The sequence below is a fragment of the Sphaerodactylus townsendi genome, linkage group LG11, assembly GCF_021028975.2.
Source record: "Sphaerodactylus townsendi isolate TG3544 linkage group LG11, MPM_Stown_v2.3, whole genome shotgun sequence".
Taxonomy (NCBI): domain Eukaryota; kingdom Metazoa; phylum Chordata; class Lepidosauria; order Squamata; family Sphaerodactylidae; genus Sphaerodactylus; species Sphaerodactylus townsendi.
In genome coordinates, this window is record NC_059435.1 from 67,763,758 (window position 1) to 67,779,973 (window position 16,216).

Genomic DNA, 16,216 nt, shown 5'->3' on the forward strand with positions numbered 1-16,216 from the left:
CCACCCTTGTGGGCTGGCAATTTTATCACAGCCACATCAGCTAAGCCTGAAGACCTGAAAAAATGTTTAGATTTTTGACCAGAACACAGAGCATCAAAGGGACCTGAAATGACAATGAAGTATTTTAGGAACTGGATAATTATTGCACTGCTATAGCATATTAATTTACCACGCTTAAAAGAAGCTTGTGCCTTTAATGAGTAAATGTCTGTGATCAGTGGAAAGAATGTTAGAATTGTGGCAGATATTTTTTTAAACAGTTTGAACAGAGGGGAATGTAAATCCTTGACTACTAAGTAATAAGAACTGAACATATGTTATACATGGAAGTTGAATTAGAAAGAATTGTAGGCCTTGTATGAAAACCTTTTGAGGAGGCTTGCCACGGTATTACAAAATCCAGTTTCAGTCTTTCTTAATAAAACAATTATATACTGGCTGTACTGCAACTATTAAGGACAGGTCAATTTCATCTTCCGTCATGGATGCTGAAGTTAACTCAAAGAGAGCAATCAGCGTATTTGTTTTTCATCTTTTTAGCAACACTGTAGGCAGGCCCATTTTACAATGTTACACCTAAAGGACACAGAGATTGTAAGGAGAAAATAACGGAAGATTTTTTTCTCTATGTTTAAAGAGTCTTAAAGCAACTTACAATCGCTTTCTGTTCCCTCCCCCATAACAGACACCTTGTGAAGTAAATGGGGCTGAGAGAGTTCTGAGAACTGTGACTAGCCCAAGGTCACCCAGTAGGCTTCATGGGGAGGAGTAGGGAAACCAAAGTGATTCTCCAGATTGGAGTCCACCACTCTTAACCAGTATGCCACACTGGAACAAGGTTAAGGACAATAAAAAAGGCACATAGAGAACTTTGCCTATGAACTTTGGAACAATCCCTGAGAGCTTTTTTTTCCTAGCAGGGGCACACAGGGAGAAAACAGAAAATCTTAAAATAGATGGGATATTTCCTCATCAACTGGAGATGTTAAGATCAGCATACTCCCTGCCTCTAGGGGTTGTGGGTAGGAGAGAACATCATTCTCTTCTCAAGCAGAAATATATTATTTCTGTGGAATGTAATAAAGATAGAGGGACTGTAGTACTTTTGAATGCACCAAAAAAGCAACTGACTGCATAGAACAGGGCTCTTGCCAAGAAAACTTTGGCAGTATTTTCTATTGGATTTTATTAATGCATAGTAATTTTAGACTAATAGCAAATAATTTACTCAGAGAAAGCACAATTTGGAGAGAACTAGACTAACAATCCTTGAGTCACTATCACAATTTTAATACCAATGAAGTGGTGAGAATAAAATATGAGAAAGGAAATGGAAAGAGATGAGGAATAAGGAATCTAAATCAATAAGATATGCAGCTAATGTGGCAACTGTCACTGACTGATCAAGTAATAGCTTTGAAAGATAATACAGAAATGGCAGACTACAAACTAAACCAGTTTATTATAAAAGACACACTTTACAAGTTATTCACTAGTGATTTCATCTTGCACTTTCCCCCTATATACAAGAGGTTAAAGAATTACTACGGTTTTATTTATATTCACCATCACCATCACAATTTAAATACGGGTCGATTTTTAAGATAAATACAAATGTGTTGGAATATCATACCAAATCCTGCTTTATGTCTTAAGGTGCAAATACCAAACAAACCAATCATCAGCGGAATTACACCATTCTTAACACCCTGATAGGCTTACAAAGGAGCACCCGTTTGGCATTACGCTGGATGTCTCCCATTTGGTAGCAATGGTCAAATTCAATTAAAGGGGCTTTCACTTAAGTCCACTTAAGTTCACTATTCCACACAATGGAATAGTCTCTGATAGTTTGTGGTGCTATAACTTTAATCTTGATTCTTTTGCTTTCAAAGTCCTGTTTACTAGTTCAATTCGCTCTTTTAGCAGAGTGGCTTCTGAGGCGCTTTTGTTAGCTTGAATATTCTTCATCAAGAAGTGGGTGAGGAAAAGCTTCAAGCCTTCATGCAGCATTCCTAGCTTGGGGTTCTCAGCCAATCTGAAATGAAATAAACAAAAGACTGAACTTTTCCAACAAATATCCAAAATTCTATAATATCCCTTAGCCATAAGAACACCCAGATACCATAGAGCAGGGGTATCCAACTCTGGTGCCCCTGATGTTTATGGACTATGATTCCCATCAGACCCTGCCAGCATGGCTGATTGGCAGGGGATGCCAGCATGTCCTTGCCAGCATAGCCAATTGGCAGTGGCTGATGGGAATTGAAGTCCATAAACATCTGGAGGGCCAAAGTTGGAAACCCTGGCCATAGAGCTTTATGGAAAATCATTGAGCATCTGATGTTCAGCAGCACCTCTGGGCTATGACCGATTCAATCCAAGTATACATTTACTTTAATTAAGAAAACATTTTTGACCCTCTGGTCCCCATTTTGCAAATGCTGCCCTGAACATCCTGAGAGGACTTACTTTCCAAAGATGTAGCAGAGTTCTTCTGGGTCCGTTTTTAGGAACAACGTAGATAAAGCTTGCCGTAAAAAGTGGACTTTTGGCTTGTCTAGTTCACTGAACTCAATGATCTAGTGAGAAAAAAATGAAACATAAAAATGTAAACTCTTACACTGCCGTGAAGCTATCAGGAGGCATGTAGGAATGCTGGCTGCTTTAGAATTATATTATTGACTATTCTTGATTCTTGTATCCTACCCCCATCGTAGGTGAAATCTGAAATTTCTACTATCTACAAGTTTAGTGAGTCTAGGATTCATAAAGGTACTGACATAACAACACCTATCAATTTCACCTGCTTATTACACACAGAAAAAGGAAAGACATGGACTGATCAAGCAGCCAAACACTAATATTTTCTCAGACCATCTAGTAGTTTCATCAGTACTGTGGAGGTTTATAAAACCACCAGTATTGTCAATCCATCAATGGGAATTCTCTTAAAGATGATAATGCAGCGTATCAGGAAACTGATAACTGAAAAACAACCCAAGCCAGACTGTGCAATATTTCTTTAACACATCCTTGATCCCCTATGCACAGGTTCAGCAACGCTCTCTCTTGAACCAGATCTGAAACTGTTCAGTTCATTTGGCAGTTCTGGGTTTTCTGGGCTGTGTGGTTGTGGTCTGGTAATTTCCACTCCCAACGTTTCCCCTGCATCTATGGATGGCATCATCAGAGGCATGTCACAGTGAGATGTGTTTCCCTCCGTGGCACAGTGCCTCTGAAGATGCCAGCCATAGATGCAGGTGAAACACCTGGAGCAAAAAAACACCAGACCACAGCTTCGCAGTATGGAAAACCCACAACAGCCAATTGATTCTGGCCATGAAAGCCTTCGACAACACATTATCCAGCTCATGTTTTGCCAATTCTTCCTCAATGAAGTGACAGGAATGACTGCTTACCTCTAAACCTTAAAAGCTGCTACAATCTCCTAAAGCCTGATAAACACAGACAAGAAAAGGAGAGAGACAAAGCTATATTTTTCTATAGATAAGAATTGGTCATTACTTCACCTTTCTACATAAATTTCACACCAAACCATAAATCTAGTAAACATGAAATTAACAACGTAAAAATACAAACGCTTGGCAACTGAGTATGACTAACCTTGAATACAGCAAGGGAGATAGATTTCGTCTTCAACAGGTGAGCCAAGAGATTAACTAAATTGGAGAAGGCGGTCCTAGACAGGTTTCCCAGATCTCTGATTCTGTCCCACATAGCGAACTGGAATGTCATCTAAGCAACAAAATAGTAAAGGGAAGGAGCGAGGTTAGAGTTACTCATGAAACAGTATTTATTAAGAAAATATTTGTGCTGCCTTTTCAGGACAGCCCGCCAGGGGCGGCTCACAAAATAAAACATCAAAAGACATCAATACTCAGCATTTTTTTTAAAAAAGTGACAAGAACTAAGATCTGTGTCTTCATTAATCTAGTAATCTAGGAAGGAGTTCTTCAGAGCTCTTCTGGACATGCAGTTCATTTCAACATGTTCACAGGTGCCAAAATGCAAGTGGCTGGCAAGTCTTTGCCATCTTGCAACTCCTTGAGGAGTCTACTCAATGTGCTGAGCCACTGCTCTCAGCTGAAACGAGGAGGGCAGGGAGGACTACAGTAGATCTCTTCCATGACCTAACTGCCTTTCTGCCTGACCTCCCAAATAGGATGATGGGGAAGACCAGACTGTTTTTGCTGGGCTGGGGAAGAATCATGCCCCTCCTTTTTACCCGTTTGTCACAGCTTCCATTCCTACCTCGATCCCCATAAGGAAAAAGCAAAGGCAGAGGTGGAATAGAGCGTACCAGAGGAGGGCGCTCTTCTCCCTTGCTCACTACTCATTGGATTATTTTCTACACCATGGACAGCAATTGGAACTTGATCCAATGCAGACTGTACTAAATCATAAAAGGGGAACAGTCTCAATGCAAACACAAAATAGGATGCTTTTGACTCAAGAAATCTGAAATGCTCAGCTCTCACTGCCAGTCATCTAGCATGCGTTCCTCAAGATGTCAAAATAAAATGCTAGTTGCACCGAATCAACATAATTTGTGGTTACAATATTGACAATTACCTACCCCCAGGTAGGGGTCATGTGAACATTTGAAACAGTGATATACAGAATCAACACTATTGGTCCAGTGTCTTCTACTCAAAGCGGCAGACCGAAGCCTTCCCAAAATCCTTCCTACCTGACAGAGATTAAAACTGGGCTTTTTCTGTACACAAAGCATGAATTCTGACTCAGCACTGTGTCTGCCTGCTGCAGAGGGCCATGGTAGCCACTCTCTAACAGATTTGCCCCTTGAACAAGGTAAGTGCCCCAGGGAGGGCAAATCTGCTGATGCAGGCCTCCATCAGCAGATCACACACACACCCCCCCCCGGATTGGGCTGTAAAGGTAAAAAACAATACCTTGAGTCACCTTACTGTTTGACAATACTAGCCCTATTCCCTCTCTATTCAAACAGTAAAAACAAGGACCAGTTCCTCACTCACCTGGAATCTCCTATCGTATTCACAGAACTTGGCAGACAAATATGCATAGAAGGGGTTGTAAGTCTTCTCCTGTAGGCAACAATCTACAAGGACGTGGACAATTTCTCTCTCCTGCTGATCTTTAAGACCAAGCCTAAAAGATCAATTGCCATTATGTAAAAGCCATTTCCTGAATGTTTGAACTAAACTATTAAATGGCTTAAAAAAGAGCCACTGCCAGCCTAAAACCAGCAAGAGGTAATTTCCTCTTGACTTGAGCTCAACCCATAAAGCAACAAGCGCCAAAACGTCTGGGCTGAGCGATGTCTTCATTGCAGCCTATTACTGGGTAACACCAATAAAAATGCATGAGTGAAAGATACAGTATTTCTTTCTGGAAAAGAAAGCATTCTTGCATGGTGCAGAACTGTGGAAATACTGAGAGCATAGGAGTTGGAAGAGGTGTTCATATCACAGTTGTAATTTTTGACTGTGATGGCATTAAAGGAAGAGAGGAAAATTTTTCCAATAACTTTCAACCATCTCGATTATATGTGTGTGTGTGTGTGTAAAGTGAAGTCAAGTTGTAGCCAACTTATGGCAACCCAGTAGGGTTTTCAAAGCGAGGGACTAACAGAGGTGATTGCCATTGCCTGCCTCTTTACTGAGCTTACGTAGTGGTCTCCCAACCAAGTAGTAATCAGGACTGATCCTGCGTAGCTTCTGACATCTGACAAGGACAGGTTAGCCTGGGCCATCCAGGTAAGGGAAATATCTAGATTACTAGTCGTTTATTTATTTAAAACATTTATTAGCCACCATTTTTACCATACACAACTCAAGGCAGCTTACAATGTAAGCAGAATGCAATACATAAGAAGCCATATGTTAAAATCACAATTTGAACATAAGAACGTAAGAACTAGCCTGCTGGATCAGACCAGAGTCCATCTAGTCCAGCACTCTGCTACTCGCAGTGGCCCACCAGGTGCCTTTGGGCGCTCACATGCAGGATGTGAAAGCAATGACCTTCTGCTGCTGCTGCTCCTGAGCACCTGGTCTGCTAAGGCATTTGCAACCTGAGATCAAGGAGGATCAAGATTGGTAGCCATAGATGGACTTCTTCTCCATAAATCTGTCCAAGCCCCTTTTAAAGCTATCCAGGTTAGTGGCCATCACCACCTCCTGTGGCAGCATATTCCAAACACCAATCACACGTTGTGTGAAGAAGTGTTTCCTTTTATTAGTCCTTATTCTCCCCCCCAGCATTTTCAATGTATGCCCCCTGGTTCTAGTATTGTGGGAAAGAGAGAACAATGTCTCTCTGTCAACATTTTCTACCCCATGCATAATTTTGTAGACTTCAATCATATCCCCCCTCAGCCGTCTCCTCTCCAAACTAAAGAGTCCCAAATGCTGCAGCCTCTCCTCATAAGGAAGGTGCTCCAATCCCTCAATCAAACTTGTTGCCCTTCTGTGCACTTTTTCTATCTCTTCGATATCTTTTGAGATGTGGCGACCAGAACTGAACACAGGACTCCAAGTGTGGTCGCACCACTGCTTTATATAAGGGCATGACAATCCTTGCAGTTTTATTATCAACTCCTTTCCTAGTTATCCCCAGCATAGAGTTTGCCTTTTTCACAGCTGCCATGCATTGAGTTGACATTCCCATGGAACTATCAACTAAGATCCCTTTCCTGGTCTGTGACTGATAGCACTGACCCCTGTAGCGTGTATGTGAAATTTGGATTTTTTGCCCATAAGTGCATCACTTTACTGCGAATAGGTAGAAAAACTAATCTGATTGGAGGCCATTCTGAATAAAACTCCTAAATACTGCGAGTGAGGGGGCCAAGGACATCTTCATGGGGAGTCTGTTCCAAAATTATGGGGCTGCCACCAAGCAGGCTCCCTCTAATACACCTATCAAGTTTCTTTGGTTGGTGGGTCAATCAAGACGGCCCCTCCTAAACAAAAGAGGGCCACTTCTTGTGATCTTAATTCCTGGGCAGGAACTTATGGGAGAAGATGGTCCTTCAGATACCCTGGTGCCAAGCCACGTAAGGTTGAATCAGTAAGTCACTGACAGTGCACTGTGTTCGAAGAGAAACCAGCTTTGACGTCCTTTTTGTTCTAGGGTACCAGGAACTTCAACCAACTTAATTACAAAAATATAATCAGCGTTAATGAGTTCTCACTGGCTGCCTCAGCAGGAAGTCTGGCAGGACTAAACTGTCTTCTTGCTCACACAGCTGGGCCAAACGGAAGACGATTCAGACACTTTTGGCAGGGAAGGGCCTTAACTTATGCTGTACCTGTTCTGTCAAATAAGTCTGATTTGGTTTCAGAACTGTCAAAAACTTGGCAGCGCTAAAGCCAATTAAAATGAAAAATGCTTAATATTATAATGCAGAGCAGGTCAACTACAACATTCGCATCATTTCACAATGAAGCCTTCTTTTTTTGGGTTTTTAAGTCTGAGATAAACTGCCTGCACACAGCATTACAATCCTGCTCAAATGGAGAATCATGTTTAACTTTTTACAGAGACATTTCACTAACCTCCAGTCCCAGCCAAATTGCATCTCAGTACAGGGGTTCTTTGCTAAGGTTTCCTTCCGTGCCAATATTATTCATTTCTATATGTTTTTATCCCACCCTGAAACCGAAGGTCTTAGGGCAGGTTACAACATAAAACTCTTAAAAATTATTAAATCCAATACAACATAAAAACTAAAATCTGTCACAATCAAACCTATTAAAATTAATAAAACGTATTAAAATTCATAAGACCGCTTTGAAAATTCATAAAATTAGAACATGTGCCAGGGCAAAGTTACCAAGGGAGTTTTCTTTGGATGACAGCACTGGCAATTTACAATGTCTTTGCAGTAGTCTATTTGCAGAACACTTATCTCTGATGCCACTCCTCTGATGCAAGTAGATGGTCCATTCTGGGCAACGTCCACAGCCATTAAAGCTACATTTGCCAAAGCCTTGACTACAATCAGGCAACAGTTTAGACAAAACCCCAGTGACAGATCCATTTGCAGTAATCAGACAGCTGAACTAGCAACAGTATTTTGATCTACATTACAGATCAAGAAGAGACAACTGTAAATAATGGGTAGAATTTCTATATTCAGGCTAATCAGATATGACCTCTTCTAGAATAGGATTCTATCTTAGTATCTTTGTTGTTTATATTTCAGTTACACTATTATAGCCTCTCTTACCCTGGAGAGTACTTACTTTAAAAGCTTTTCGAAGGCATCCAAAAAATCTTCACTAGTCATTAAGATACAAAATATATTCCTCCTGATGTCTGTGTTCATTCTCTGCTTTCGGGCAAGCTGAAGAATCTTTGAACTCACCTAAAAGAGGGAGGAGAAAAGAAGTATTTAAAGCCAGACATTTGAGAGCTCTTTGGAAGCTATGAAGATTCTTAAATATCTCTGTATTTGAGAAGTCTAACTCAAATGGCCAGTAACCTTTCTGCTGAGAACATGGGCAATATCAAAAACTGTATCTGAGATGTTTACCTACCACATTTTACAGCTCAAGGCTTAATAGTCAAGTAGCTGCTCAGGAAGACCCAACTAGATGTCAGGAACTTGCATATTCAAAATGGTAGTTTAAATGTTCATGGGGGTAATGGAGGACAGAAGGGTGGATAAAAAATATAGCTATATGTACAAAATAATGATTAAAGCAGCCCATGCAACAATAGCCTTGGGCTGGAAAGAAAAGAAAAAATGGACATTTCAGAAATGGCTACAATATATCTGGGAACAAGTGACATTTGATATTTTCGATACATTAACCAAAAATAAGACATGGCAAGATAAACAGAATGAAATTTTGAAGATGTGGATAATATACATGGACTGGATGAAAGAAGCTCGAGTCAATGAAGAAATATGGGAGAAGAGGCTACAGAGAACTTACTGCTGTTTGTGTGACAAAACTATGAAGAAATGAAATGGGGGGAGGGAGAAAAGGGGGAAAATGTATGAAGAAGAAATTATCATAAACTGTAAAACTCAAATGATACAATAAAAATGTATAAAAAACAAAAACAAAATGGTAGTTTAAATATGGGAGTTCAATTAATGTATTCAGATAGTCACTTTACTGCTGACAAGTCAAAATTGGAAGTTCAGTAGCTACTAACATATGAAGTGTTGTTATCTGGAGGGAAAGCAGAGATATTATAGGGAAGGAAGATGATAGTTCACACCTTCATTTCACTGGACAGAATGTGTGCATGTTTGTGATTGGCTGCTCCACTGTTTGCTGTAGCCCTTCCTAGTGTTCTTCACTAATTTCACTTTGCGGGTCAAATAGATCCCAATCATAGAAATTAAAAACCTTCAGGGCTACATCAAGTATGATACCACCTGCCAGGGGAAGGATATATATTGCCCTTGGGCAGGAAAGGAACAGACCAGCAGCAGACACCAGGAACAAAATATTGCATAATAAACAAAATGTGTTATCAGTTGTACTCTATACACTAATTCCCCTTCCTAATTCAATGTAAGTGGAGAACAGTTGACCCCAACATTGACAGAATATACACTCCCAAATATACAAAAAAGGACACAAGGGATGATCAAACACAGTTGACCTCATTAAGGAATATACTCCTAAACACACTGGTGTTTTTGTAAAAATCAGCTACTTCCCACAATTATCCAGATTCATACGGGTAAGTAAAGAGGCAGTTGTGGGGGACTGTTTCAGTCACAATGCTGGAAAACTAGAATTACAATGATCCCATTTACCTTTCCTGTAGGTAGTATATGTTGAGCTTTGTTGCTGGAGGCGTCAATCATTGGCGCTCCACTCCAAGAGGATCCAACAATCCACCAACGGCCAATCTGGTCAGCACTGAGGAGAGATTCCAATGACACACGAAGCTGAGCCTCTTTTCCAGAACCACTGTTATGAATCTTATGGGGGGAAAGCGTTTTCAGGTAAAAGAATTTCAGAACCTTAACACCAATTAACTTAATTAGAACCCCTTCTAACTATAACTAGAGGAAATGCATACATTCTGATTTATTTGAACCGAGGTGCTCTTGGGAAAATTTTTGGAGCAAACATGACAGGCCAAGGAGCCAATTCTCCAGTCTCCAGGCCAACCCCTATTTTTACTATTCCACGTTAGCAGCTCTCAAGGTCTAGGAAATTAGCAGTGGTCTTAATCACAATGTTAAATGAAAGCTCAGACTCTGGACAGAATGTAAAATTCAGGTCGGGGATCAGCAACCTCCACCTCTTACCAGTGTTCTCTGCAACTTCCGTAGTTTCTCAACTGGCTCAGGATCATAACCAGGGATTTTTCTCATGTCATTATTTTTCAGCGCCAGCATCGTCTCCAGCATAAAGCAAACCTTTCAAGACAAATAAATCTGTGTTATTGCTCTAGTAACCTAAAATAGCAAACATATCCAATGTAGAAACAAAACTTGAACCAGAGCGACAGTGTTATTTGCTCTGATGTTAAAATCTGCCAAACAAAATCAGGTTTTGACAGGTTTATAAAACATCTTCTACCCTTTTCAAACTTTAAAAAAATCCTCTATTCTACAGCATTTCCAGGGAATGCTTTTCAGGTGAAAACTAACCGCATTGTAGCCCACTTTGCGATGCACGTAGTGGGCCCTCACTAGCTGTGTGTGTGTGTGTAGGAATGAAAAGAACTTGTCAGCAAGGTCAAAGGGTCATGAAATGCAGGAAATAAATGGCAAGATGTATTACATAAAACTCACATGTGACCCAGACAAATACAGAGACCATTCCTAATAGCAGTAATTGGCAGTCATCACCATCATAATGGTTTGCTGTCATATCCCAACCTCCGAATCATGGCGATTTCAAGGCATGAGATGAGCAGAGATCTGCCATTGCCTGCCCTCTGCCTAGCACTCCTGGACTTCTTGCAGCCTAATACCAACCTTGCTTAGCTTCCAGGCTCCAACAAGATCAATATAGTCAGGGCTATCCAGACAGCTAATGCAAACATCATACATCAACGTAGAGGAAAGACACATGGAGGTCGTGCTAAATTTGGCTTTAGATTTTTACAAAATATCTAAAAAGGTATTTTTAAAATGCACTCATACCCTTGATTGGTCCTGGAACTGCTTCCCTACAGCGTTCGCTTTTTTCTGGGTCTCAGTAATAAGCTCTTTCAATGCCAGAGCATCATCTTTCCTCAAGGAAAATCCCACATTTTTCAGCAGCAGCAGAATCAGCTCAATATCCTGCTCAGAAAAAGTGCCAGCAAGCTTCTTTAAGATGTCAAAGATCAGCAGTGAATTCACTACGTAGAAATTATACAAATGGCCAATTAAGGAAAGCAGGTTTTCACATTCTTTCCCTTCAACCTTGCTTCTGTAGATGTCATCGAATTTCCTCACCACTGTTTCCAGAAAGTGAGCGCCAACCTGCAATGGTTAAAGACATATTCATGAGGTCAATGCATAGCCAACCATTTAGCCCAGGGGTGTCCAACTCTGGCGCCCCAGATGTTCATGGACTATGGTTCCCATCAGCCCCTGCCAGCATGGCCAAGAGTTGGACTTTCCTAATTTAGCCCATTAGCCTAATTTAGCCCATTAAAAATAAATCCAACTAACGTTGCGGTCCTATCCTGTTTCCCCGAAAATAAGCCCTACCCCCCAAAATAAGCCCTAGAATGATTTTTCGGGATTTTTGGAGGATGCTTGAAATACAAGCCCTACTCCCAAAATAAGCCCTAATTAAAAATTCCCCAGCGCAGCTGATCTGGTCACGTGGGGAGTGCAAAATCATGGGAAAAAATGAGACATCCCCTGAAAATAAGCCCTAACGCATCTTTTGGAGCAAAAATTAATATAAGACCCTGTCTTATTTTCGGGGAAACATGGCACATGTCTTCTAAAATAATTATTTTATTTACATTTTTTTATTCTGCCACTTAGCTATACAGCACCTCCAAATGCTGATAAATCTAAGACATGTCGTCCATAAATTGGCACCCCATTAATATGTTTCCCAACTGAAACACAAAAAAGCAGAGACCCAGAAAAGAAAGATTACCTCAATTCCTACTGTATTATGAAGGACGCTAACTAAAAGGACATGCTCCATCATTAGTCTGGAGGGCATCACAGAGAGCGTGACACAGGCACTCAGCAGAACATCTGTCAGGGTCTCATTCATGTCTTTTCTACTGTTTGTCATGTACAGTTCTTCCAGTTGCCCACTTATAGAGGCCAAGTTAGGTTCGCTCAACCTAATGAGAAGCAAATCATACAGAAGCAAGACACAGCATTCGTTTTATTCTTCCAGTCCATTATTATCATTTTAAAATCATGTTAAACCATCAATTCTGTTCCTCGCTGCTTGTATAGGTATTTAAAGAGAATTTTTAGAAAAGGTATTTGGGAACATATTTGACTCTTCTGGTTTGATTCAAAAACAGGCAAACACTTGACTGCGCTTATGCTGTGGTTTGTCACTCCCACGCATTTAAGTCTTCCTATTAATCATTATTGATGAATCTGGCTTCTGAGGACCATGTTTCATACTAGGTCTAGTGTGTGAGCACAACCTACATCCCCAAACAAATAAAAACAAAACAAAAACCTCAGGAGACGCATGATCCAATGAAGCAGTGGAAATTAGAAGTCCAACTAATGTTTTGTTGGCAGAAGAATCTGTTCCCTGGAAGGACAGATTGCTAAGAAGCTTTATAATCACCTGTTAACAAGACCTTTCAATGTTTTCTTCAGTCTTTCCAATTCTTCTCTCTTTTTAACATCCACTGTCTCTTCAGACCTTCGCATCTGAGGAGGAACATACTTTGTAGCATCATGGGAAGGTCTCTAAATAGAAAACGAACAAGCTAAAATGTTATTCAATAACTAAACTTCAGCATATTGTCATGCATTCAGAGATTATGTACATTTCTCATTCCTATTTTATATTGGCAGATACATGACATTTGCTCACCAGTGAGCCAGTGTAGTGGCTAGAGTTTCAGACTACGATCTGGGACACCTAGGTTTGATCCCCCACTCTGTCATGGAAACTCTGGACCTGGGACACCTAGGTTTGATCCCCCACTCTGTCATGGAAACTCTGGACCTGGGACACCTAGGTTTGATCCCCCACTCTGTCATGGATCCCCCACTCTGCCATGGAAACCTTGGGCCAGTCATGCACTCTCAGCCTAGCCCTGGCCTACCTCACTGGGTTGTTGTGACCATAAAATGGAATAGAGGTAAGTGATGTAAGCTGCTTTGGACCCCACAGGGAGAAAAGTGAGATATAAATGAGGTAAATATATAAATTACACAAATGGAGAAGAGAATAAACAAACATAGACCCGGAAAAGTTAAATTCTGGGTATCAAACACCATAATTTGCCATTGTAAGGCTTTGACCTCTTGCACACATTTTTAAAACTAAGTTCAACCTAACAGGACTTCTCTGTATACTTACCCTTTTAAGCACATTCTAAAACACAAAACAGTGAATACAACCAGTGCTATTTCCAAACATGCATATCAGGCAGGGGTGCTTGCCAAGCAGCTGGGATTGGTTATTGCTCCCTCATCAGTGGGACTCGGGGAGAGAACTTTCATATTGCCTATTACTCGCTCCTTTTCATTGGGCATGCTACCCTGTTTCCCCTAATATAAGACATCCCCGAAAAATAAGACATAGTAGAGGTTTTGCTGAAGTGCGAAATATAAGGCATCCCCCGAAAGTAAGACATAGCAAAGTTTTTGTTTGGAAGCATGCCTGACGAACAGAACACAGAAAAAATAAGACATCCCCTGAAAATAAGACATAGCGCATCTTTGGGAGCAAAAATTAATATAAGACACTGTCTTATATTCGGGGAAACACGGTAGGCATTGAACATGGGCCTTTCTGCACACCAAACCAAAGTTCTACCACTGAGCCTGGCCCCTCCTCACCAATGCAAAACATAATAAATTTTCCAGCAAGTTCTTGGGTTTTGTACAGCCTTCCATCAGGCTGGATGCTAAACTGGTTAATGGGCACCATCCTACCCTAGTCTGGATGAAGTTACTCCAACGTAAGAAACCTTCCTCCAGCTGAAGTGACGCTTCTGTTCAAAAAAAGTTAGGTAAACTGAAGGAAGTCTTCAAAAGGCCTAGAATGGTGTGATTGCAGGAAAATGTCCAGAGATTTGAGGGAGGGGGGAGTACCTGGGAAGTGACTTCAGCTTTTCCTACACTCTTTGGTACACCAGAGTCCGCATTCCCAAGTTGCTACTTTCTGCACGGGAACTGATCTCTGCAATGTGGAGCTCACTTAACTCTGGAAGAGCTCCAGTCCCTACCTGGACATCAGTAAGAAGAAGCAGAAGAAGAAGAGTTTGGATTTATATTCCCCCTTTCTCTCCTGTAGGAGACTCAAAGGGGCTTACAATCTCCTTGCCCTTCCCCCCTCACAACAAACACCCTGTGAGGTAGGTGGGGCTGAGAGAGCTCCGAGAAGCTGTGACTAGCCCAAGGTCACCCAGCTGGCGTGTGTGGGAGTGTACAGGCTAATCTGAATTCCCCAGAGAAGCCTCCACAGCTCAGGCGGCAGAACTGGGAATCAAACCCGGTTCCTCAAGATTAGATACACGAGCTCTTAACCTCCTACGCCACTGCTGCTTTCCAGCTGCCTTTGGTCCTCTTTCTACAGACCTCTTTTTCCTCTCTGGGAGATCCAGGACTCAAGGCCTCTGGGCTTTCTCCTTCCTCAGCCTGGCCCTCTTCTTCCACGCTGGACTCTTCTGAGCATCCTGCATCTTCCTCTGTAGCTAAAGCATCTCCCTCGTCTTCCATTTCTTCTTCCTGACTGCTCAGGCCTTCCTCCTCCTCCTCCGACCTCCCTTCCACCACCTCTTCCTCCTCCTCGGCGTCCTCCTCTCCTTCGCTGCTCTCGTACAGGCCGGAGAAGGCGGCCCCCGAGCCCAGGGCCCCCAGCACGTAGCCCAGCCCGTCCCGAGAGAAGCTCTGAGGCAGGCTCGCCTCCCCTTGCCCGGCCTGCTTCTTCCGACGCTTGCTGAGGCCCAGCTGCCTCTCCAGCCTCCGGATCTCCCGTTCCTCGGCCTCATTGGCCTCCAGCAGCGCCCGCTTGCGAGTCAGAGACGTCGCCGAAGGAGCCGGGCTGGGCCGCGCCGGCCGCCCTTCCGCCGCGGGGACACGTTTCTCCGGGGTCGGCGGCTGTGGCGCCTTCTTTGTCTTCGGCGGCCGCTGTTCCCTGTCGCCCGAAGCCGGGCAAGGCGGCCGATCGCTTCGCGCCTCAGCCGCCTCCTTGCCGCTGAGGAGAAGGCGGCGGCGGCCTCGCTTCAATTTGCGCTTTTCCCGCTTCAGCTCCCGCCGGTTCCTTCGGCCGCTCCATTTCGGCGGCTGCTGCTGCAGCAGGGCCCCGGGAGAGGCGGAGCCCCCCGCCGCCTCGACGAACTCCCGCACCGCCATGCCTAGTTTCTGCAACCGCCCTGCCTGCTTCTTCCCCCGGCCCTTTCTTTGGGCCGGGCCTTTCACAGGTCCTGAGGAGGAGGCCGTTGGCTTCATGGCGCCCGCGCGGACCAGGCCCCTCTACTCAGGCGCTGGGCTCCATGGCCGCCGCCATCTTGAAGAGGCCTCGGTTTTGGACGCGGCCTAGTGAGACTGGGGGAGGCAGCGCCACCTTCCGGCGAGTGAGCACATTACAGCGAAGACAGGGAAAGGGAAAGTGTCGGCACTCGGCTATACCTTTAAATTATGCTTTAAATCTGTTAGAAGAATTTACGGTGCCGTTCCTCAAGGAATGCTGGGAACTGTAGTTTTTTGATGGATTGCTTAGCCTCAGTCCCAAAGCTTTGATGCCAAGGATCCTTCCAGACTAGAACAAACCCTGTTGAACTCAGTGGCACTTGGCCTGCATGCTTATGTTCTGTAATATGGATGGACCCCCAGTTCATAAACATAGCTTGGATCTTAAGCATGAAAGCAGCTGAATGAAATTTTCCCACCAACAGACTTGTATGCAGAACAAAAACACACCTTCTGAATTTTGTAGGTGATGCATCTCACTACACAAGTTGTGATTAGAAAGAAGAAAGATTTCCAGATGTGTGGAGAATGGAGGTTTACGGTATCTACATCACAAGGAAGTTGTATAATTCCATCTTCCCTGCTTTGGTTCTTTGACAG

General features: G+C 42.8%; 1 protein-coding gene across 2 annotated transcripts; it reads right to left on the reverse strand.

The window, feature by feature from the left end:
- Positions 1-1,443: 1,443 nt before the first annotated feature.
- NOM1 (nucleolar protein with MIF4G domain 1) lies at positions 1,444-15,695 on the reverse strand. Of its 2 annotated transcripts, none has more exons than XM_048511475.1 (11): positions 14,723-15,695; positions 12,756-12,841; positions 12,093-12,288; positions 11,135-11,458; positions 10,292-10,402; positions 9,791-9,958; positions 8,256-8,377; positions 5,022-5,154; positions 3,628-3,759; positions 2,473-2,582; positions 1,444-2,038 (listed from the first exon to the last, which is right to left on the reverse strand). In XM_048511475.1, exons 1-11 carry the CDS (start codon positions 15,593-15,595, stop codon positions 1,861-1,863), a joined length of 2,433 nt encoding a protein of 810 aa, XP_048367432.1. In that variant the 5' UTR covers positions 15,596-15,695; the 3' UTR covers positions 1,444-1,860. The 2 variants fall into 2 exon arrangements, with proteins under 2 accessions (XP_048367432.1, XP_048367431.1); XM_048511474.1 differs by having other exon boundaries at positions 12,756-12,880.
- Between the last annotated feature and the right edge of the window lie 521 nt (positions 15,696-16,216).